The sequence below is a fragment of the Siniperca chuatsi genome, linkage group LG14 (assembly GCF_020085105.1).
Source record: "Siniperca chuatsi isolate FFG_IHB_CAS linkage group LG14, ASM2008510v1, whole genome shotgun sequence".
Lineage (NCBI taxonomy): Eukaryota > Metazoa > Chordata > Actinopteri > Centrarchiformes > Sinipercidae > Siniperca > Siniperca chuatsi.
Genome location: NC_058055.1, coordinates 20,260,857 through 20,287,046, shown reverse-complemented (window position 1 = coordinate 20,287,046; position 26,190 = coordinate 20,260,857). Strand labels below are relative to the sequence as shown.

At 39.0% G+C, this 26,190-nt stretch overlaps 1 protein-coding gene across 4 annotated transcripts in view; it reads left to right on the top strand.

The window, feature by feature from the left end:
- Positions 1-26,190, top strand: part of fstl4 (follistatin-like 4) — a 223,648-nt gene that overhangs the window by 123,463 nt on the left and 73,995 nt on the right. For all 4 annotated transcript variants that reach the window (XM_044223041.1, XM_044223042.1, XM_044223040.1 and 1 more), the window contains one exon: positions 24,547-24,737. In XM_044223041.1, the coding sequence (XP_044078976.1) occupies positions 24,547-24,737 (191 nt within the window). The remainder of the gene's footprint in view (positions 1-24,546; positions 24,738-26,190) is intronic.

The following is a 26,190-nucleotide window of genomic DNA, read 5'->3' as shown; positions in this document are numbered from 1 at the left end:
TTTGATGACATTTAGTGTTAATGTTTCCGTGGAAGGCGTTAGATCTGCAATTCTTGGACAGATCAATCTGCATATATTCATGGCAATTATATGGTAATTTAAGAGGGAAGCCTTGCGTTCATGAATACTGCTCATCAATCACAATACCACATTTAAAATTCAGATTCTTGCACTGTAGAAGAACATGTGATGCAGATGGCCTACTTACAAAGTGCATGGTTGTCCACACAAGTATGGATTAAACTGGTAAAGTCGTGGGAGGCATACAGAGTTTACTCAAATAAAGATGCATTTATTTTTTGGGACTTCAACTCATTACTTGTACTGCTTGTTCTATTTTTCCTGTTACGATTCCGAACTTAATGTTTAATGTAAGACATATATGAAGTGTCCCATTGTGTATCCCTGAAATTATGAAAAGGCCACTTCCCTCAAAAGCTGACTGATTTTGATTGAAACAGAGTAGGTGCCATTTCAGAAGTCTTTGCTCCCTGCAAAAGTTGGTAATCATAAAGATCAAGAAATTAAAAGAAAAATGAAGAGATCCAGGTATATATATTTTTCAAATCGCTAATTTCCTGTCGGTGCAAGAAATTGCTGCTATCCTTTTCTTTACTCGTTTGAGGAGGGAAATAAAGAAGAAAAAACTATTAAAAATGTGTCAAATAAAGAAACAAGTATTTAATTGAAGAAAAAGGAACAGTGGTCAGTGGTAGTTCAAAAGTTCACATAATTTAAAATGACCTACCATTTAGTTTTATAGCAGCTACAGGTTCTCATTTTCTCACTTTTAAGGCAATGTTGGTCTATACAACCTGTATAGCTGCGTCGATCTCATCCACACTTATCACTGTTTTTGTGGCACATTTTCTGTCTCTAGTGCAGCAAGATGACGTTCCCATTCTAAATCTGGCCTACAAATCTTAGTTGTTTTGAGAACGGGGGGGGGGCAAACAGCCGTCAGTGAGCACAACACCAGACCTCTTTGAATCACAGAATAGATCAGATGTGGACAGTGATTCACAGGTTTGAACCCAGGCTAACGTCAGTGTCCACTACCCAAAACCTTTTACAAATGATGTCACAGTCTTAATGTCTTTCAAACTGATCTAAAAAACAACACACATGTAGTGTGGTTGTTAAAGAATTATTGTAAGCTGAGTGATGATTCAGGCTTCCACAGTCACAATGTTGTTTTTGAGCCCAGAACACAGACGGCCACTAAACATGACGCTGGACCCAAACAGTTAACCCAAGATTGATGTCAGTTTCCCCAACAAAGCGGGATTGAAACTGTTTTCCCGGGCTGTAAATTAGATCTTGGGCATGGCAACTGGCAGCATTTAGAATGGATCACCAGGTGCCCAGACATCTGTGTGATTCCCTTAAGGGTTAGAGCGGTGTGTGTTAGTGTTAGTGTTAGTGTATCTGCATGCTTGGTGCTCATGCATACAAATTTGAATGTGTGTGTGTGTGTGTGTGTGTGCTTGTGTACAGTGATGTGTACGTGAGTGACTTGCATTATTTACAAGAAGCCACTGAGAATGGTTCTGCCAGCAATCTCGTTACTAAAGCACACAGATGGAATTTGGGGAAGGGGCAACAGGATGAAGAAATAGCAGAGGGAGGGAGGTAGGAGTCAAGGATGGAGGTGCAGGAAGGGAAGCAGCAGGAGAGGACCACACAGAGAAACAATGGAAAAAGTCAGTGTGTCTCATCCTGATTAAATTATGAAGTGGCTGCAGTAGCAGTCGCAGGCATAAGCCCAATCACAGACGAGCACTGCAGCACTCTGAGGAGAAAGAAATCACACACGGTTTAGCAATGGAAATTAGAGGTGGGAGGGAGACAGATAAATAGAGAGATGCTGTGAAAGGAATGTGTGTTTGTGTTTTCATAGGTCTGATTTCTACCATCTTCAGTCTCTCATCTGTTAAAGTGGCACTCCATCAAAAGCAAACAAACAAAAGCTGATTTATTATCTATCTCATCTCACACACGTCCCAAAACCTGTAAACAGTGTTGCACATTTCCATTTTGACTACACATTTATTAAAAGCCAGTTATATTTTGTTTTGTTTTTTACTTGTTTGTGGTGGTAATTGAATTTCAGTGTAATTTAGAAGATTGTGTACCTGTTCTATTATTCAGAGGTGTCCTGAATAATGTGTCCAATAGATTATCTTAACACAGTGAATATGGCTTCTTAGTGTCCAATTGTGTATCCCTGAAATTATGAAAAGGCCACTTCCCTCAAAAGCTGACTGATGTGATTAAAACAAGTTAGAGTAAGTGCTATTTCAGAAGTCTTTGCTCCCTACAAAAGTTGGTAATCGTAAAGAAATTAAAAGAAAAATTAAGAGATCCAGGTATATATATTTTTCAAATCACTAATTTGCTGTCAACACAAGAAATTGTTGCCATCCTTTTCTTTACTTGTTACAGATTTATTAAAAGTCAGTTTTATTTTGTTTGTTTTTTTGTCCTCCATTGATGTTTTTGAAGGACACATTTACTTGTTTGTGGTGGTAATTGAATTTTAGTGTAATTTAAAAGATTGTGTACCTGTTCTATTATTCACAGGGCTCCTGAATAATGTGTCTGATAGATTATCTTAACACAGTGAATATGACTTTTTATTCAAACATTTAACAATCAAATTGGTTCAGCAGAAATTGATATTGAGGGGATTATAGACACTCAGAAGGGAGGGAGGGAGGATGCACTGTTAATGTAATGTCTGCATCTTTAATAGCTTGTATCTCTGGACTTTGTGGCCTTTTGAACACGGACAATTTTTCTTTTTAACCTTTATTTATCATTAGACTCCCCCTCGGGAAGTGCTCGGTACAATCTCAGTCAAATCCACTAAACAGCTCCAGTGGAACAGGTGGGTGGTTAAGCGCCTTGCACAAGGACACCTTGACAGCACTGGTTGAAGAAAGGGGGAAGTATTACTCATTATGTCCTGCAACCAACCAATTTTTCCTGCTCTGTCCAGGGAATTTAAACAGAGAAACCTTCTCTTCACAATCTTGTTTGTCATTCGGTCTCCTGCCCAGATTTTTCTAGCCAGGCTGGGAATTCGCATCAGCAGCCTTATTTCTATAACCTTAATTCACCTGCCACTTGGACAATGTTAGGTCAGTATGTATATAAAAAACAAAGCCTGATATTCAGGCTGAACCCACTCTTAACTCCACTCCGCTAATGTTGCTCATCATCACAGCAATACTTCATATGGCCCCCACTTGTAACACAACACATTAACCTGACATATGTTTACCCTCCCTCTGGTTACTGGGAGGGAGCTGTAATTTTTGTGAGGTGCTGAAAATTGCAACAGGTGTTTAAGGTCCAGTCTTTGATCCTGTTATAAACAAACTGTCCTTGTTGGTGCATTCAAGGACACTATGGAACCAGAGACTTGGGAGTGTGCTGCAGTAGAGCAAACTATGTTATAGTTTGTATTTTTGCTTGCCAGCAGCATTACCAGACAATGATTATGTAAAAAAAAATAAATGCAAAAAAATTGAGTCTCATATCGTACTACAATGAACTGAAACCAATAGCTGCCTGGAAGCTAGGAAATCAATCTAAAAACGAATGGCATGCTTTGAAAAATAGTTAGATGTAATGTGAAACATACATGATTTGTAGTCAATGAGCTAAAACACAGGTGTATACCTTTAAGGCTTGATAAAAACCAAAATGAAGGCCCAGGAACTGTTGACAATGACTGACATTTCAATGTGTTGTAATGGTAGAAAGCATTTGGTTTGGTAACAGATTTAATGTCAGTGAACTTGGGATTGTGGAGATAATGGAAAAGTTGTTTGAGATTACAATGGATTCAAGGAAAAGTACACTGAAGAGTATCTGATGCAGTTTCTTGTAGGCATCACACATCAATGGTAATCTAGCTGGTCGATGCAGGATGTTGCCATAATAACATCTGCTAGTCTATTTATTCTACAGTTGTACAGCTTAGTATTAACAGAAGATGTTAGTGGAGTGAGTTAGTCCAACTGCAAGTTTTACAGACTGCTACCCCAGAAGTAGTTTATAAATGACCCAGGGGTAGGGAACGAGTAGCCAACAACACGGACAGGTTGACATGCAGGTCTCACCATGCTGTAATCAAACATCAGCCCCAAACAAAACAGTTTTCATTTATCCTATTGGACTCAATTCAGGAGATACAGAAGGCTCCTTTTCAACTCCTGTAGCTTTGCATGAATAACCTGATTTTGTTATTTCTAACTTCAGATGGCATCAAATACATGCATTCAATTTTACTAAAATGTTATACAGCATGGTTTACAAGGAATTATTAGAGGATTACAGTACTAATTAATCCGGAATTGACACAGCATTGTTGCACTGAACTAGATTACTGATTTGTCGAAATTTTTTGGTCATGCAGTACTATGACACTGTTTTCTTTTTTCTGTTCGTGAAGCTCACCACTTTCAATCTGTTATGTTAGCCATGATGGCTATCTCTGCTCCTGCTAGTAACCAGCTTTTGTATTCATTCCAAACAAAAGGCTGCAGAAAATATAGTCAAATGCATCCTAAGAGAGTGCGCAGTAGGGCTGCACCTAACAATTTATTTTTTTAGCGCTTAAACGATTATTTCTTCGATTAGTCGATTAATCTAACAACTAATTTATCGATTATTGTAAGGATTATTTTTGTATTACTTGATTAATATAACCATTCATTTACCCAAAGTAATTATCAAAAACTTGTTTGTATTTAAATATATTATTAATTCGTCATTTTTTCTTAAAAACAAACAAATGTAACAAGAAGCAAAGTATGCACTGCAGAACATTATTCTGCAACAAAAAATATATTTTTCTTGAAAATATTATAATAGTTGAAAGAATACACTAACACTACTTACTAATTACTCTATTTCTAGTAGGTTATTTCTTATTTCACCATTTTAATTCTACTTAACTCTTCACCTTATTTTAGTGTTTACTCACATATTACTTTAATCTGCTCGCCCTGCTTTTCCCTTCAGTTCTCTTCATACACCTCCACACACCTACACCTCCACACACATTTGCTTTTTGTTTCTCTGTGACTGCTCTGTTGATTTTCTTTTTTCAAAAAAGACAATTTTGATGGATTTTTTCACCCGCGATTTCGTTTTCACAGCTGCAGATGAGCTGCGTGTGGAGGTGGCTTGTTGGTAATGACGTAGCTTATCGAAACGATCAAAACCAACGTAGTACCGACATCGACACCAACAGGTGCACTGACAAGCTTTAACAAAACAACGGCATAAGAAGGCCTACATAAACAGGAGACTATCTCTGTGTGTTTCTCTGCAGAGCATGTGCGATTGTCAGTAGATCCACACGGGAGGGGTAGAGCGAGGGGAGATTGTGGGTGAGGTTTTAGTGCTGCAGCTTGTTCTCTGGGTGAATCCATGCTTTGACCGGGTCTAGTCATACTTCATTGTGACGCGTCGATGCATGATATGCAAGTCGACGTATTTCTGTAATCGATGACGTCGATTATGTTGATGAATCGCCCTGGCACACAGAAACAAATGCAAAACGTGTGATGGTTGAGTGGAGGCTGAATAACTGTTGTGTCACAGGGTGATTAGCAATGATAACATGTTGTAGCTGTACTTCTCACTTATACTCCAGAGACAATGGCGGGGAATCTCATGTTTATTGACATGAAAATGTTACAGACAGTTATTTTAAGAGGTCTAGCTTATGCATTAGTCTCATGTGGTCACCTATTGGTGTTGTCCTGATCTAACCTTCCCTGTTAAGAAACACCTGTTTCCTGGCACTGACAATATTACCTCCTCTTGATCTCAGCCCTGGTAGTGTGTCTGTGTGTGTGTGTTAGACATCTGTGTCTGTCATTTCTAATGAAGTTAGACTACAGTACATCTTCTACAGTGTTTTTACTGCGCTTTTCTTTAGTTAACACTATTAGCAAATCCACTCATTTAGTAGGATGAGAGGCTTCTCTGCAGGAAGCTAAATTGATATGCAACTAAATTACACATTTGACTTCACATCTCATGTAAAATATGGTTCAGGAGGCAGAGTACTGCCAATTAGGTTTTAACTGGTGTCAGCAAGATTTTTTGTGATCTTAGGAAATAAGATTTTCTCACTTTGTTGAACTTAACAACATTTTTTCTTACTTCCTCATCTAACAAGTCTTTTACTCTAATCTTAAAATATTAAGCCTGTCCAACTGTGAACTTCACTTCTTTGATTTATCTAGCATAGTAAAATACCTGACACTCATCTGCTAAGGCATTTTAAATCTGATGGAAGAAAATGAAAGAGTTTTCCAAACCTCACACATTAATGTGATTAAATAAAGATTGGATACAGAATAGAAAAATGCATTATGCCTTTATAGTATCATTGATTTCATCAGTTCATTCACGTGAGTGCATGAATAAATGAACAACATTCATTTTGAGCAAGAATATCATAAATATTAAGCTGAGATAAGTAGACTTTTAATTTTTATTGACACCTGTAACTAAAGCTTGTTTTATTAAGACGCTAATTTGATTAGAGCTGCTGAGAACACCCAAGTATTGGCAGTGAGTGTTGGATTAACATAATCTATAAATGTCTGTCTGTGCAGGAAACGGTGGAAATTAGATCAAATTTGGAGCAGCGCTTTAATGCAGTTTTGGGTACTTAAAGCAATAATAAGATGGATGCTGCTCAGAAAGGAAAGCTGACACAGACCTTAAATTTGCGCTAATTAGAAGGGAAACAAAATGTAGAAAGATTTACCTGTTCTCTCTATTTTTTATTAAATAATGGCCCTGTAGAAGTGTATTCACAAGACAAAATGACCCCACTATGACAAATCAAATGTGATGCATAATACAGTAGATGATTAAATAAACAAATACATTTAACTTGAAATTTCATAGCATTACTTTCCAAACATGCCGAGCCTTAAAATGGCAGATAATACTTGTCCTACTGAGGCTTTTAAACAGATAATTATATGTACTTCTGTTTTCCACCCCTACAGATGATGGCAGTTAATACACTGTTTGGGATAGTAATTGCTCTGATTTACTTTCTTCATTATTCATTAATTGCTCCCTGTCGATGAATTATTCCAGATGATGAAAAAGCTCCAGAGACACAAGAGTTTGCTGTAAACGCACATCATGCCTCTGTATACGGACACCAAAGCAGCTCCCAAAACAAAGACGGCTCCCTGCTGCTGCAGTGTGAGCTACTGTAAGTGCCAGGATGCCACTAACCATTTTTAATGAGACCTCTTTTCATAGTTTCTCTCTGCCTGTAGTCATACTGTAGGTTCAGAGAGAGTTGAATTTATGGTATAATTACTCATAGTGTGTCTGGTGGTATAATATCCCAAAAGAAACACTGAAATAACATTATCCCTGACATCCTGCACACAGTGGTAGAGGAAGTACTCAGATTGTTTATTTAAGGATGAATACCATGATGTAAAAACACTATACATATTACAAGAAAAGGCCCCACATTCAAAGTTTTAATTAAGCAAAAGTAAAGATAAAGGTAGATCCAAAATAAAGGTACTCATTGTGAAGAAGCGTTTAGTGGTAGTATTTTAATGATTTCAGATCAGTTGAAAAGGAGAAGGAAAAAGGGAAGGATAAGAGAGGGGAAAGAAAGGAAGGGAAGAAATTAGGAAGAAAGAGGCATAAGGAAGGAAGAAAAAAATAAGGATAAAAGGTAGCATATAAGAAGGGATGGACAGAAGGAAATATAAAGTGAAGGAAGAACGAAATCAAAAAGGTAACACAAGGCTGCAACCAATGATTATTTTCATCATAAATCTACCTATCAATAAATGTTTTGATTAATTAAGTCGAATTAATGTTAGAAAATAGTAAATTGTACATTGTCCCCCGAGTCCAAAGTGACGTCTTCAAATTGTTTGTTTTGTCTGACCAACAGTCTAAAACCCAAAGTGATCATAGCTTCATATTTAACATATAGACATGAGAGTGGTCTTCTCATCTAACTCTCAGCAAAAACGCCAATACGTTTATTTCCCAAAATGTCAAACCTTTCCTTTAAATACCAAACAGGTAGTTTAACACATCAAGACAACTTAGCTGTCTCTTACAGTGTAGCTACTCATCAGTTGTTTGTGAATCATAGAAAAAATATGTTCTTCCTTTCCTGCGCCTCTCTACACTATCATGTGTTCAATGTACTCTAACATGTCTGCAATTAAGACAGACAAGACAAATCATTTACAAATATTAAATCACAAGAGGCTCAAAATGACTGAATTTGTCTCTTTAACATCGCTACATTATTCTAAAGAAATTGAGCTTACCCTCCATAACTCAAGGGGCTTTGGTAATTAAAGAAAGTACAATGATGAACTGTGTTTCCCTAATGCTCTCAAATTAGTCACTGCTACAAGCAGGAGTACTCCAGGGTATACTGTTAGACCATACTGTATTGTACATGTGACCGACTGGCCTACATCTGATCCACTGCATCCCCATATTTTAATATACTCTGCAAGTTAATTCTCCTATTTCATTCTCTCTTTAGCTATTTGTTCAAAATGTACCTGAACACGCAAATCTAATTTACCAGTGAAGCATGGATTCTGAAAAGGACTCACTCACATACATATACGTATATCTATTCAGTCATTCACACAGTGAAGGTTGAATGTTCTTTTGTATAGTAGCATTGAGCATGTCACTCACTCACCACTGCACCAATAAATTTCCTAGGTGGCTTGGAAACTGTCATTGTTCCTCAAACATTTTTCCTAACTAGTGTGAAAATCAAAAGCCTGCATATAGATTACATTTTTTGATTTCAGTCTGATATGAGCAGTAACTCGCAGTGGCAGTGAACATGAAGACCTATATTATGAACAAAGCTTAACCCACTCTCTCTTTCTGTCTGTCACATTCCTCTCTCTCAAATATTTTAAACTTAAACTATCACTGGACTGGAGTAGAAATGTATTTGAGAATTGCATGGCATGGCATAGCATGCCATGAAATAAACACATCGTAGCTCAGAGACAGCTTGTCTTGGATTTGCGTGTTGTGAGTGACAGTCTTTGGCATGAGGGGAGGGATATGGAGGCTTGGCCCAGGATCCTGAGGGGCCAGAAAGCCAATGGATTTTTAAATAGCTGTAGATCCAAGGCTTTGAAACGTCTCATCCCTGTTGACAAGCTGCCAACTGAAGGACTGGCTCCCACTGTTATGAAATTGTTATGTTGTATGAATTCATGAAGAGCACAGTTAGGAAAGGGTTGAATGAGTTGAATGGGGGTGTGTGAGAAATATTACAACCAGACTAAAAGTCACAGATTCTTTTTTGGAAGCAATTCTCTTAAGGGACACAGAGTTGAAATGGGGTGCATGTTTTTTAACTGCCCAGCCCCAAATGATAAATTTACCTGTTTTACGTTTGCACTGTGGTCATTTCTATAAATAGTCTGGAGGCGGAAAGGTCTGAATAACTCATAGTCCATCCAGGTCACCTCATTATTAATGGTAAACTACAACTTTGACAAAAGACGTTTCTTGTATTATTTTTTTTCTTTTGGTTTGATGGCTTCCCCCAACAGTGGCAGATGGGTGTGACCGAGATAGCTTCACATAGTGAACTGAGGCGGCAACGTGCAAACAGGAAAGCTGTATCAACAGAAGCCAGACAGGGAATTCAGAAATACATGTTATTTGTTTGTGTTTTGTTAATTTCCCCCTTCATTAGTTCTGTTTTCTGGTTAATGGCCTGCTCTGCTACTATTTATACCTGCTGGCAGAGAGAAGGGCTCCAGTTGTAAACCTCTAATGAGTCAATATCAGTCCACCTTGGGGCAAACAATTTGGTATGCAGTGCAGTCAAATGCACTCTGACTCATAAATTGATTTATTGTTTGATTTATTTATTCCCCCAAAAAAAAAAAAAAAGGACATGGAACAAAACATGGTCAGAACAATAAGTCATTAAGCAGAAAGGAATTTGATTTGTGATTTTGAAAATCTAAAATTACTCATCTCAACACTCATGTCAACAATTGTGGTTAGTATTACAACACAGAAATGTTTTAATGTTCCAATGGCCATTGTAAAATACTGTGAAACACTGTGTGTGGTGGTGGTGGTGGTGGGAGGTCACATTCAACTGACATGTTTTGCTACAGCTCCACTTGCCACTACCAAAGGACAGGTTAGTGCTTTGTATAGAAAGTGATGCAATTATCCCAACAGACTCAGCATCATCTCCATTAGTTTATCATTTCTTCCACACATTCCAAACAAAAGAACAAAAACTAGATATTCCGCTTAAACAACATGGGAAGTTTTATAATGCATAAAAATGTCAAGGCAGCAATATTGCAAAGATTTTGTTATTTGTTTATATGCTACTAATTTTGTTTGCCAAATACATTTTAAGGGAATGTAAATGTTGCCTGGATTACATTCATGGGCAACATTTTTACAATCCAGATAGTGTGACATCCTTCTAGTGTTTTGGTTAAGTATTTAAAAAGTTAGTCCTGTCTCACACATCAAGTCTGCATTGACTTTTTCGATATTTAAGCAAGACCACAATCTATGTTCCTAAACATAATCATAAAAATGTTCAAAAGATCATGGTTTAGGGCTTGTGTCCATATAACGTTTTTTTCTGGCAGAAAAGTGCTGGCAGGGCGCTGTGGAGTGCTGGTATTAAACGCTTGTGCAGTTAGAGAGGGTTGACTACACAGTTAACAACAAGCTTACAACGCATGGGGTGATAAAAGCACAACACTCACTAACATTCAGTGTCTGGACGATCTGCTCCCACAAATGCGCTTTTCTGTCTCTTTTATGATAGTTTCTGTCTGACATATCATAAAGCTCAGGATAGACAGACACAGCCAGAACAGACTTGTCCTCCATTGTCTTGGTTACCAGGATGATGAGTCCTGCCCCATCTAATATATGATTGGTTGCCTTAAAAAGAGCGACAGGGACGACAGCAGCACCTTTCTGAAAAGTTCAGAGATTTTCAACTAGAAACACTTGGAGTGTTTCTATGAAAATTAACATTCGACAAAGTACAATATGATAACATATCAAACAATAAATGCAACACACCAACAAATTCATAAGTACCTTCATTTTGCAACAAAGCTAACAATGTCAAACTTACACCATTTGCTTCTCAATTGGAAGTGCGATCAGCTGTCCCCAATGACCTAGTAATGAATTTAAAGAATGAAAAGAGGAAACAAAATATCTTAACCTTTATATACCAACAAGCAAATGTCTGTACTATAATTATTGGGAGGGAAATAAATTACCACATTATCAGCTGACTACCTTGTCTCTCATTAGCTCAGGGGGAAACATACTCATTATTATTGAGGGCTGTCATCAAAGTTGAAATTAGCTCCCTATGTTTTCTTCATCTGATGGTAATGAAAACACCATTGCTACTGCATGACTTAACAGACTCAAATAATGCCGACCACTTCATCTTGCCTCGTGGGAAAACATCAGAGCCAAAATTAATTTCCCTTTTGTGCAGTGGGTTTTATGCATGGAATGATTTGCCAATACAATTAAAATTTGGTTAAAATTTAAGAAAAGACACACACTTCCTGTATGCAGCAAATTTACTGCTTGAAATATTTGATAGCATTGTTCAATTAACATTTTACACAGCACTACAGTGTACATACTTATATTCTCTTGTTTATATCTCGCTGTTGTTATTTGTATCATATTTTTTTATTTGCAATGTAGCTCTCTCAGGAAAAACTCACATTTATGTATACTTTATGTGTGTGTGTGTGTGTGTATTATTTTTTTCTGTTTTTTTCCTCTTTTTTCAAATTCTACATTTTTTTGTCAATACTTCTTCCATTTTCATGGTGATTTTTTTCCCCTCCTTTTCCATCTTTTATTTATTTATATATTTTGTTCCGCACATACTTGTAACCACACTGCCCTCCTTTTCACAGCATCTTTTGTCAATCAATCAATCAATCAAGTCAAATGTATTCATCACATGTAATCAGTAAGGTACAATCAGTGAAATCTAATTGTCACCCCAGTCTTACTCTGTACAATACATACTGTAGGTCTAATGTTGTGTAATGTCGTCCACTGTTGCTGTTGATTTGTTTGTACGTTCTGTAGTGACAACTGTCTAATCACCCACTCTGTTATATTCTGTCTTGTTCACTTATATTTTGTCATGTTGCACTAATAAAAAATATATAGTAAAAATCGAATAAATATAATGCAGCTATGGTAAAACCGGTTGATAATATATATTTGTTATTGGATCAAAATGTGTACTACAAGTGTAGTATTGTTCAGTTATTCAGAACTCATGTTTAACTAAACTGCATCATAGTTGGAACAATAAAAATCTATTTTAATTCAAACTCAAGTTTTCCTCGCTTTGACAAAGACACCTGTAAAAGAATTTAAGTCTGGTAAACTTGAAGTATCAGTTGATGTGTAGTTAGGTGTTGAAGCAGCTACATTTATGTGGGGGGAAAAAAATCTGTCAGAAGAGACTCCCACGCAAAATACTTCAGCCTTTGCCACTGAAGCAAAGTTGTGACCTACATGTATAGCAAAAATAAATAATGAAAGAGTCACAGACAGAATTTAGATGAAAGACAAATTTCTCAGATAAAAGGGATGAACCTTTTTCTCTTTGATGGAGAAGAAAGTATAAAAGCCATGTTCTCAGCATACATCCCTGTCTTCCTCTTGTTCCTTTTTTGTTGTTTTTCAAGTGACAGTATTCTGCAGCATTGATCTGCACATACATATGAGGGGGAAAATTTACTCACACCTGCCAGCTACTTGATCATACTCACTGAAACTGTGAGGACACCATACATCATCGTTTCACCCATGGTGATAGTCATTTGAAGAGTTTCTACTTTTTACTTGCTGCAACTTTTTTTGTCCTGTTATACTCAGATTTGTGTGAAAGTGCAAGGTTTCCTGCAGTTTCATCTGCATTTACTGTACTGTATATGATGCATGGTTATCTCTTAACTGCTGTACAAAATTTGTTATTTCATGAATTGTATATATATAGTGCGGCTGGATAGCTCAACTGGTAAGTCACAGGACTTTCACCCGGATTCGAATCCCCCTCGGGGCGCATTGAACAATGACCATCATCCAGTGTGGGTCCTTAGGCAAGACCCTTCACGCTACTGCCTACCTCATGCAATGATGAGTGACAATAAAATACATGAGATGCCAGCTCAGATGTCGCCCGGCCAAACAAGGTCTGCGTCAGGTGTTGGAGAACCAGAGCACCGAGATGAAAAATGGGCTACTGGATGGGCAAAATGCGATAACAAGGCTCTGTGGGCTCAGAGAAGAGCTGGAGAATGCTTGGAAGGTGAAGGCGACAGTGGTGCCCGTGGTCATCGGAGCACTCGGGGCAGTGAACCCCCAAACTGGAGTGGCTACAGCAAATCCCTGGAAGAACACCAGACATCTCAGTCCAGAAAAGTGCAGTACTAGGAACTGCAAAGATACTGCGCAGAACCCTCAAGCTCCCAGGCCTCTGGTAGAGGACCCGAGCTCGAAGGATGAGACCACCTGCAGAGGATGACGACGTTGTTGACGAAGTTGGTGTGTGTGTGTGTGTGTGTGTGTGTGTGTGTGTATATATATATATATATATAATATACATACACTACAGTCTAGTATTTAATTATTTGACCTGCTGTAGTTGTTAATTATTATTACACTGTGTCAAAATCTTCATAATTTTTGTTTTTGTTGTGCTCACATGGCGCATATTCCTAGTAAAGTTGTGATTAAACCACGAATTTTACCACGAACACACACAAATGAATTATTATTCCAGCACAGGAGTACTGCACTGGACTTAATGGGAATTTGAGGTGACAGGCTACAAACACATTCAGAATCAGAATTGGAAATACTTTATTGATCCCCGAAGGGAAACTCTTTGTTACAGCAGCTCGCCTTTACGTCAGTGTACACAGGAGAAAGTACTAGCAAAATATTATTATATATTATAAAAATTATATATATAATACAGGGTATAAGTATAAAATAAAGTGTGAAGTACCAAGTGGGTTTACCGGTATAATAATGCAATGTAATAATATAAGTAATAAGTAGTATTGCAACAGCAGTAATGGAGGTATGAATAATAAATAGGAAAAAGCTAAATATTGCACATGAGTATTACACGGATATTGCACAATTATTCAAGTATTGCAGAGATGTAATGATCAATGTCCAGTTTAGTGACCTAGGGTCATACAGACTGACACTTAGAGGGAGGAGTTAAAGAGTTTGATGGCCACAGGCAGGAATGACTTCCTGTGGCGCTCTGTGGTGCTTTTTGGGGGGATGAGTCTTCCGCTGAAGGTGCTCCTTTGCTTGACCAGCACGTCATGGAGTGGGTGGGAGACACTGTCCAAGATGGCATGTAGTTTGGCCTCCCCTCTGACACCACCGCCAGAGAGTCCAGCTCCACCCCCACAATGTCACTGGCCTTACGGATCAGTTTGTTGAGTCTGTTGGCGTCCGCTACCCTCAGCCTGCTGCCTCAACATGCAACAGCATACAGGATAGCACTGGCCACCACAGACTCATAAAACATCCTCAGCATTGTCCGGCAGATGTTGAAGGACCTCAGCCTCCTCAGAAAATAGAGGCAGCTATGGCCCTTCCTGTAAACAGCCTGAGTGTTCTTAGCCCAGTCCAGATTATTGTCTAAGTGTACTCCCAGGTACTTGTAGTCCTCCACAATGTCCACACTGACCTCCTGGATGGAAATCGGGGTCACTGATGCCTTGGCCCTCTGTAGATCCACAACCAGCTCCTTAGACTTTGTCGCATCATTGCACAGAGGATGGTTTGGTGGTAGGTTTTGGTGATGTCATCCAAATTGGCAAATGACGATGTCCACAATGAAAAATCGGGATGACGAAGACATCGTTGTTGTCAATCAGAGCAGACAGGTGCTGGCGATCGGAGCAGAGGGAAAGGTTAGCAGTGAAGTTGTCTAGTGGCAGTAAATGTACAGTGTAGGTTACAGTTTGCCCATGAATAAATGCTGCAGCTCCTCAATACCCAAGATGTTCCTGTTTCTTGCTTCCCAGCTGCTGGGTAAAAGTGAAAGTGGTTAGCCCCGAGGTTAGCATCAACTTCAGCCCTGGAGGAAAACAACGTCTTCCCTGTGCTTCCCGACCACGGCCTGAAAGCTGCAGCTGGAACGGTTAACACAATGCTAAAGTTACCCCATTAAGCAGATCATATGATTATAAAACAGAATTTAAATACTAGTCATAGTGATAAACTGCTCTTATTAGCTTTTTATTGCACTTTCAGTTAACAAGATCTACTCACCAATCGGGGGGGGCTTTAAAATCACAATGTTACGACGGTAGAGGGCTCAGTGGTCGATGGTTGTCAGCCATCGACGATGGCATCGTTCATTGGCCCAACCCTAGTGGGAAGGGTGTCAGTAGCAAGCAAAGACAGCTAATTTTTCGTATCACTCACATGTTAATCCAGCCATTGAACTACATACTGGTCCAGTATGTAGTTCAATGCAGTATTACTGGAGGACATTCAGAAAAAGGAGAAACCATATGTACATTACTTTTACAACACAACATACAGTATACATATATAAAACATGGATTCAATAATAACAGCACAACTCTCTAAAACCGCATATACCACATCGCAAAAATCAAAGACAAGGGTGTAGCGGGTGGGAGAGCAGTCTGTCAAACTCAGAGACTGTCCTCACAAGAAAAACAACAGCATTATCCGTTACATTTCCCTGATGAGGATTTCCAGCAGCCATGTGAATTATGACTCTTGTCTGTCAGAAATACAGGATGAAGTAGCGTGATGTTATTAGTCCTACAAAACTTCTTAGTGCTTGAGCATGTGACTTGGACACGGGAGATCGCTGTCAAAGTTGTTTTCTTTTAACTATGACTGCCATCTTTCCCTAACCCTAACCAATAAAGTTTTGTGCCGAAACCTAACTTCAACTTGAAAGTCTGTTCTTACAACGTTATATGTATTTTACAGTATGTATATATAACTGTTCTGGAGGACATGGGCAAATGACGTTGTCCTGCTAATAGCAGTAACAGATCAAATCATGTCTTTCAAAATGTGTGTCATTTTGGGAAAAACAAATGAAAAATTCGGAGCACTTGTTTGCAGTCTTGGCTAAAAACAGAAGTAGAAAATGACAGAATCCCCAAGGTGAACTAACAAGGCCCTGATAAATCCAACTTGAGGAATACCTTAACACCCTCTGAAAATCGTGTCTTGACCTCCAGTGGTTTAACTTTTAACCTTACTGCAGTGATTTACAGGTGTACTCCAGGATCCTGTGACCTCACTGTTGGGTGTGGTTACATGTGCAATAGAGCACATTTCTGACCACACCCTCCTGGGTCAGGTCAGAGGTGAAACTGACTTGAAACATTAATGTATGGAAGACATAGACAGAAAGGCGATATTTACACGTCCTCCCCTAAAACCAAAGCCTAACCATAAAATGAAAAGTAATATGGTACAGGAGAAACCTCCCACTTTGATTTACTTAAAAAATCGTCCATTCTTTCTGTGCCTCTGTAACTTTCCCCACAAGGTCACTGCGGTGTTTGGGCAGGCTAATGTTGGATGTTAGTCCAGGGTTCTCTGTCGTCAGTGGGGTTCAATTGGGCCACATACAGCCCAAGGCGGCCATCTCCTCCAGTCCCCACATCTAGGCAATTTAAAAGCTGTATACTCGTGGGATCATCAGGCAGCAGCTTGCAGGCCTCAGCAAGGGCTGTGAAAGGTCCTGAGATTACTGTAACTTACGCTGCAGGTGTAGGGGAGAGAGGAGGACGGATGCTAAAAATGTAATCAACGCTTGAGCTTGTTCCCAGTCTCAATCTATTAGGGGGAGCGGGGGCTTGGTAATTATTTTCTTTCGCTAAATCCACTTCACCAGGGCTGTGTGTGAAAGTGCAACTGTATTTATATTCTAGTCTGTGGCATTGAGGATCTGATTATGCTTTTGTTGTTGACCCTATGAAACCACATATTATGTTATTGAGCATGAAAAATGTAGAGCAGAAAATAATAAATTGCATTGACTTTGATTTGGTATAGTACATATCTGCAGGAAATAGTGTGCAAAGTCTAGGGAGAATCAAGCTACTGGAGGCTGTTGGATGAGACTGAATATGTTCTTCATTCTCCAATACTGTTAAAAAAAACTTGGTTGAAATGAGAGTAAATCTGTTTTGTTTTTGTTTTTTCATATGTTTTTGTAGGACACTTGCACACCACAAACAGTTTGAGTAATTATTAATTTTCTTTTCCAAATCACTTTGTCCGACTTGTGTGGTGTTTACCTTTATGACAGTCTGACTTCCCATATTTCATGTCCCGTGTGACTTTTTAACAATGTTACCACACAGATGTCTCCAAAAATCTCTTGCATGATATGGTATTACAAAACTCTGTACACCTCCTGTGAGTCCATGTAACATAATTTTGTTCATAGATAAATATATATTTTTCTGCTGTTTTAAAGAGAGAAGACTATGCTGTAGCTATACACTTACAACGCCTCACCCAAATGTTATATAATAGTTTTGTCAGCTTTTTTGACAGGCTGTGGCTTGTTTAAAAAAAGAAAAAAAAAACATCTTCCCACACAAGACTGCCCCAGTGTTGGCACACCCAACGAGGTGTGCGTTCTCCAATATTAATAGAGGCAAATAACCACCCGATGCGAGGAGAGTAAAATAGTTATTGAAGACAAAGTGTATTGCTGAGGTTTCAATCCTAATGATTCAGCTGTTGGCTGCCTGCTGCTTTTAAACCAGCTCTCTCAGCTCTTTCTGCCTCTGTCACCTCTCTTTAGAGGCCACTGTGAACAATATGCAACACCCAATATGAAGCCTTACATGAGCTCCAAGATATCTAATACAATGAGTTGAAATCAGTAATAAAGAATTTCTAAAGTGTGGGCATGCATACTTATATTTAAATAATCACTGAAACAGTTACAGCTCACTTAACAAATAACTAAACCCAATACAGCCTCCATGCAGTGCACTTTACACTAATTAAGTGATTAATTAGAATTGATTAAGAACAAAAAAAAAACAGTCTCACAAACTTATTTTCAGGCAACATTTTGAAAAACAGCTGTACCTGCTAAGTAAATCAACTACAGTGTGATGAAAAACCACTTACATTGTGCTCATTAACACTTAAAGGAAAAAAACAAAGAAAGGTATAAACAGTACTGACACTGTAGACAGTGTCTACTTGTTAAATGGGGGCTCAGCAGGCTTTTTCACAACACTATTTATCAAAAAAACAGCAGCAGTGTCAACAATAAGACTAGTAATTTTTATAATAGTAAGTATTTACTTCATCCAAAGAAGGCAATGGGGCAGTCACTGGAGCCTGTGTAGCTACTAAACTCTGCGTGTCCCTGTAAGTTATACTCTTCCTCAGACTGATGGGATTCTCTGTGAGAGTGAGTGAAAGAGTCAGATCCAGAGAGAGAGTGAGGAAGAGATATGGGGCTGATGTGTGTAGTGCTGATGTGCAGTTTGAGAAGCCAGTTCGAGACGATAGGCTTGCAGACAGACAGGCAGGCAGGGAGTGAATGCTACTGTACTATTTCTCCTTCACTGCTTTGCCAATAACTTTGGTGTTGCAATGGGTTTCTCATTTAGTCAGTGCCAAGCTGCACAGACTCTGATAAGACTTCCCGAGCTCACACTGATCCACTCTGCTGAATGTATGGTGAGGCAAACTGGCTGACAGCTTGCCTGTACTCAGGAAATCTAGAGGCGTCTTTTTAAATCAGTGGGAGTTATGTATTAGCTGAGAAATGTGGGAGTCACTTTAAACTATGAATCATCACTTTTTACTGCTTTTGATATGGGATTATTACTCACACTATCAATAACAAGTTCCCAAGAACAGTCCCATATGGGATATCATTTAGAAAGAAAGAATGTTGTTAAATCCATCACTCTGACCATAATATTTCATTCATGGTCAGCCAAGACAGCTCACAGCTGATCCTATCCACTGACTCCAATCCCCAGTCACATTCAAACAGTCAGTGAGGTCTTTATAACTTGACAGCTCATACTCTTACTCTGCTGATCATTCATACTGCTGTTGACCCAGGTTGCTGCAAATTCCCTCCACCTCCTCCTGCTGTTCTTTGTAGATGGATGCTGTGCAAGCTGTTTCTGAATAATGGCTGGTTTTGTGCCATGGTTTCATATTTATGGAAATATGGGTTTTTTATTGCATCTCCCAAAGCATGTCTCACATGCTGCTGGGATTCATCTGGAATGCAACTAAGGATTAATTTAAAGTTATAGTCCTTAAGGTTTTTATTATTTCATATTCCATTTCTTATATTATTTATGGTCAGCATTTTTTCTGCAATAGCCACTGAATCTATTTATGTTCACTAATTAGCTCTCTATATAGTAGGTTTCATTGTTACTGGCGGAGTGCACCTTTACCAGTCTAGATTCAGATTACCTGCACAATGGATTCACAGGAAACGATGTATGTACATACTTCAGCAGTACAATTTGTAATTTGATCTCATTTATGGAAGCCTTTCTGTTTCCTACAGTCAGAGATGTGTGACCTTACTGCCAATGTAAACTGAACATTTCCACTGCTGCTGCTTTTGTTGTGAAGCAGCAACAGAAAATGCAATCTCAGAGGTTAATGCTGACTGCCAATGATCACTAAAATGCATCTACAAAACAAGGCTAAAGTAATTTTCTTACCTGAACTTAAGTTTTTTGATTACTCATTAAGTCTATAAAATGTCACAAATTGTTTGTTGTGCCAAACCAATAGTCTAAAATCCAAAGATATTCAATTTAAACTGATAAAAAAGGGGTAAATGAGCAAATCCTCGCACTTGAGAAGCTTGAACTGGCAAATTTGCGGCATTTTTGCTTGATAAATCACTTGAACAGTTAATCGATCATCAAAATTGTTGTAAATTTTCTGTCAGCCGACTAATTGTTTCAGCATTAACTGAATTCACCCATTTCCTACAAACATTAGAAGGTAATGCAATTTTTATAAATACTTTACCTTTAGTCATGTTATGCTCAGCAGAAGTATTTTCAAGTGCCCAGTGACTTGTCTTTCTCACTCGTCATACAAACTGTAAAATGCTGTTCATTTCCTTTAAGTTAAACATACTGAAAATAAAGTGTGATGAATATTGAAATGGAGAGAGTCCTTTCAGTCACAGCAGTCACAGAAGAAATGCTGGATATACTATGAAGCTCACAGTAAGCCGATTTAAACATCTGCCAACAGTGATTATGCAATATGGGGCTCTCCTGTGACTTGTGTCACCCTTCCAAGATTGGCTCAGCTCTCTTAGACCTAGCTGCCCTCAGGAGCAAAGAGCATCCATCATATTCATAATTATCTGGAAAGGAGGTCCATCACAGTCGCATATTAGCAGCACACAGACGGCATGGCAGTAAATAATCCCATCATTTCAGCCAGAGGAGGTCAGGCAGACATAAATTTAACACAGAGCACTTTTACATCCTGGAGGGCATTGTAGGGAGGTTTCATCATCTGAGGGATTGATGCCATGGATTTCCCTTCCCTCCCACAGCTAAGAACTCATCCAATAAGTACAGGACAGTTTTAGATTTATTTGATTCATATACATCTGAATTGCAGTGGATGTATGACTGCTTTGTACTGTTTGAATTTCTCCCTTGGATTTCTAAACAAATTGTTCTGGCGAGCAACACTTGACAGCAGACCAGCAACAAATCAGTTTTGATGCCTTGGTAGCACCGGGTCATGCTCTGCTATTAAGGAATGCCTTTTTGTCAGGTCAGAACTGGATGATTTCCAGTGAGGAAAAAAGTTTCACACCATGTTTGAATTTTTATGCATTGAAATAAACTGTATAAACTTTCCTGACTCAGGCAAGTTTAAAAGGCTTATCATTTTTGGTTTTTACAGATTTGAACAAAAAAAAAACCCAGATTTTTTAAAGAAAGCAGATTGCTTTAAACTGTTATTCACCCAGATTTATTGTTTTGTTGTATTTTTCCTGCTCGCATTGCACAGCAAACAAGATCTTCTTGCAATGCATTGCACAGCTATGAAAATGTTTCTGGTAATGGAGGTTAAGAGAAAAATATGGAGGAAATGTAAATTAATTACTGGTTATCCCACAAAATAATGAATAAAAAAAAAAGTATGTTCCTAACTCTGCAAAGTACTTAGTGTTTCTTGCTTGAAAAGTGCTCTATAAATAAACTATTATATTATTAAATCACACTGCAAATTGAATTTTAAAATAAGATTTCTGGGTGGCTTCCACACAAACTCAGCCATGTTTGTTGTTGTTCATCGGTTCTCACCACTGGAGAGAGTAGCAGTATTTGGAAAGTTACTGATTTTGTGTTGGAGAATTTATACAATGAAAAAAACAGTCACACCGACATACTTGGATACACATTCACACGTCACGACCACATTTTTTGTCCATGACTTTTTGTCCTCTCATACAATCTATTCCCTTTAGCGTGACAGGGACTTTCTTCCCTGGTTCCTCCTATCCCTATGTGTTTTCTCCTGCCTGTCATTTATAAAGTGTGAGCTAGGAGGATGCTCTGAGCGGTGGAGAAGAGCTCCGTCTCCGGGACATTGGGCGTCCATGGTGCGAGCAGCTTCGGATCACTCACTTAAGCAGCTAACATTTCAAACGGGCAATAAAGGGAGTCCTAGTCCCTCTAGAACAATAAAACAGTGTTAGAGTCAGGGGTGGATGCACTGTAATACAGACAGATATTTCTCTGCCACTGCTGCAGCTGCTGCGCTCAGCAGAATGAGAGAGACTGAATCAAAGGACATTCAATCCAGCGAAGAAAGAGAGTCTGATTCACTGTAACATCCAGGTATAACATTCACTTTCTCACCATGGCCAAAGAATAGAAGGTGTACCTGGATAGGTAAGGAGGTCATTAGGGCATTAAAGTAATTCATGACATCAATCAACCTCTGTCAGTGCAGGGAAATTGGCGGAAGATGTCTCCTCTTACAAAAGTCTTTAAAGTGCCTTTTAAAATATCCATCTTTTACATGTATATATTTTTCATATTATTTTTCCCTCTGTATATATACTTGGGGAGGCAGAGTAAGTCTGAGCAAAGAGTATTGTTCTCTCTATATATGACAAGATGTAAATCAGCGTTAGGGTGTTCATTTGTTTCTGTCCTTCCAGAGGGATGACAGCTAGGTGATGATCCCTCATGTCTGATCCATCTCACGCCTCATTCCCCTCGCAGGAATAACATTGAACAGGGATTTAGCCAAGACCTTGACTTCACTGCCTGCTTGTAGAGAAGAGTGCACATTGTCTTTGTTGTGTGGATGTGTAAGTCTTTGTGTTGTACAAAGAGTACAAGGGTAGCCAGTGTCGAGACGTGTGTGTCATTGTGTGTTTCTTTGGCTTTGTCTTTTCATGTGTATTCATGTGTAACTGTGAGTACATGTCAAACATCATGCATGCATGCATCCAGTCCTCCCAGAAATGAACAGGAGGTAACTGAGATTTACTGGATTGATGACTTCCTTTCATAACTTGATGTTTTATGCGTTGACCTCGACCGGCCAAGCAAAACATTCCAGCACTTTGATAGATGTACTTGATTACCAAACCTGAGTACTACAAATTAGAGGCCCTCCTAACCTTAGCTCAAGGAGCTCCAGTCTCATAATTTCATATATGCTGTCACTCGCTCCTGTATGCAATTCATCAAAGCAGAGATGGCCCAAAACTTGTTGTTCCAACAGCTTCATCTTTTGACCCTTTATGAAGCAATGGACAGCTGTTGTAAACTAGAGCAACAAATGTGTATTAATCCACAGGTCATAATAGTCCCCAGCTAGTCCTCATTATTTACCTGTTTGAGTGACATTTCCCTAAAAACTACAGTGCCCAACTGTTTTAGGAAACCATTTAGCCTGTATTATCTGCTTGATGGCAGAGATCTCACCAAGTCCTCATACCTAAATGACAAAGTAGGTCATATGTCACTACCTTCCAAAATGACACACATGAGTTTATAATCTTCCATCCCTGAGGTTAAGGCCTAGTGACCTTTACACAACTAAAACCACTTGGTCTAGGTTAGGGAACAATCACACCCATGTTAAGGTGCAATGAAGAGTATGTAGTCTTCGAGGTTGTTGAGGATTTAATCATGGGTCACCCTGAGCTTTTCTTTGAGATGGCACACCAGGAAACCCTTTGTTTGTGTGTGTGTGTGTGTGTGTACATATGCATAAATATGTGCATCTTTAATATGAACTTTAACATAAAGTACCACAGCAGGAGACATTGTCTTTCTGCTGTAGCCTAGCTGAACCCTTGTTGACTTTGCTGCAGTGACAGTTGTGCTAACAACTGTAGATTTGCATTGGCAGCACTCCCCACTGCTGCAAGTTTGGAACCAAAAGGAGATGATGGGACTAAACTTTTAAGAGTCTTTCTTTTAGAGCCATTATGTCCCCTCATTTTGCATTTGTTAGCTTTGATAGTTTTTGAGTTGTCCGACAAGATTAGGCAATGAGATCCATTACCATGTACTCTCAGAGGGGGGCTCCTGCTCTGCAGTGATCGGGCAGGGATGTCACCTAATGATTTATTCATAGGTGGCAGGTTTTTTTTTTTATATTTTGTTCTCTCATCACCATGCCTCTGACTTGCACTTAGGCCTCGCTCCCTCTCGCCCTCCTGTCACCATCTCTCATGCTTTCATCAGGCTCAGGTGATACTAAAGCGAAGGAGGGATGTAAGAGTAAAGAAAAGGAAAAAATTGTTCTCTCCCTCTCTGTGTCTGCCGCTTATTTGCCTGCTCTCCATTTGTATTAAGTCCCTCACAGCATGTGACAGTCGTGTTTTGCATAATTATTGATTTAAAGTGTGAAGAAAAAACGCTGAGTGCTGCCTGTGATTAATTTGTGGTCTCTCATTTCCTCTGCACATCCTCATCAGGCAGAGCCTTGCAGAGAATCAGGAGCTAGATGCCCAGTCTGGTTTGAACCATGAGCTCTAATCCCATAGCAAAGGAGAACAAGAAGCTTGAGAGGGTCTAATTGAGGATATTTACCTTTTGTTTTCATGTGGATTCAAGGATTACTTGTAATTAATTGGACCCCCTGCACCGAAAAGCTGTCAGACAAATTATGCAAACAAAAAAACTAACATTTTTTAAATGAGTAAACACTCGAGGACACACACATGCATACACAAATACACACATTATCTATCCCTCCTGCCCTCTTTTCCTCTCCTCCCTCTATAAAACACACAGACACATTAAATCCAATTTACAGCTACAATCCAAAGGCTTTGGCTTGTATAATTGAGGTTAATCAAATGTCTTTTCTTGCATATCTGTGTGTTTGCTTTTGTAGGCAATGCATGCACCATGTCGGAGTACAACAGGCTGAAGAGCATGCTGCTGGATATGCAACCTAAAGTGCCGAAGACTGGAGAGCAGAGCCAGCAGAGGGACATGGAGGAGAAGAGAGCACTGGTGGACACCATGTTCAAATACCTGGATGTGGACCAGGACGGCCTGCTGGTCAGTGATGAGCTGGAAAAGGTGGGTGTCAAGCTGAGATGGCCTCAATAATAAGAAAGCTGTATGGGTGGGCAAATGAATGGTTAAGACTGATTGAGAAGGAAGACATTTGAACAAGGGAGGGATATGCCTGGAATATACCTCCCAGTGAAGGTTGTGCAAGGGGTGTTGGATTGTGGGATGCGTATGCTGTATACCATCCATTTTTGGAACAGTTTTTCTGAACTTAAGAGCATTTATTATTTCAAACCTCATCCAAGACATTTGCAGTTTAGGGGTAAGAATGTTATTTGAACTAATTTAGGGAAAACTACACCAGTGTATTGCTGTCACGATGAAAATCCCCTAAAAACTGCTGCGTTTCTTCTTTTAATGAGATCGTTTACACTTAAAATGTGAGCCTAATGTGAGCCTATCCCAGCTCATATTAGCCGACAATCGATTTTTTCTTCTTGTGTTTCCCCCCACCAGAGTTATTACTGAGTGAGTGACATATGGCTGGAACATTCAATCATCATCTTTAACAATGAAAAGGGTTTACTGAGGCTATCTTCCCGCTGAGGTCTCATAGGAAACAGTGGGGGAACTGTAGAAAGTATTGGCATTGACATGTGCAGGGTGAGGAAATGAAATTATTGTGGGCATCATCTGGTATCAGGAAATGGGGTTGGGTGTTAATTAGACTCCTCCCAACCAAAGCTACGATCTCAGTGACTTCTGCCAGAATGCAGTAAACCATGTTAGAGTCACTACTGACCACAGACTGCAGCAGGAAGAGTAAATTGTCTAACATTTTAAATGTGCTGTAGCTCTTTCTTATGTGGAAATTGAAAGAGAGTGGCTGTATGAAAAACAAGCTTATTAGAAGTTGAAAATGAATAATTGCAACTAAATATAGTCTCAAAAATGCCACAGTAATTAATCTTTTGTCATCTCACTGCGGTTGTAAATGACAACATGCTTTGTCCCCTTTTAAAATTAAAACGATTGAGTGATTTTTGGCCTAGTTCTAACAGCAGAAATAAATAATAAAATCCCTTTCTGGCAGAACTACACTAAAAGATCCAACAAAAGGTTTTGATCAGTCACAGCTGACAATTACTAATGCTGACATGTTGCCAGGAAATCTTTAGATACGACATTCTTATCCTGTAGGAATTCATAAATTCAGTTTCACAGAGATAATGCTTTTTAGGATCAAAAGAATTCAAAGATGAATTCCAGTCATCCACCCCGACTATCTCCAGTTTGGGATCTGTCTATTGTCACAGATGGTCTTAGAGGATAAAGTCCTGCACTCTGGGTTAGAAATATTTTATTCCAAGGACAGATCAGTCTGTGTCAGTGAACACATGGCTGCAGTTTGCTGTAGGCAGCAACATGAGAAAAAAGTTTTACATCCTGTAATGTGCCATGTCACATGTGCAGCTCCAAAGAAAATCAATTGGAGGACATGAACAAGCACGGGGGCTAT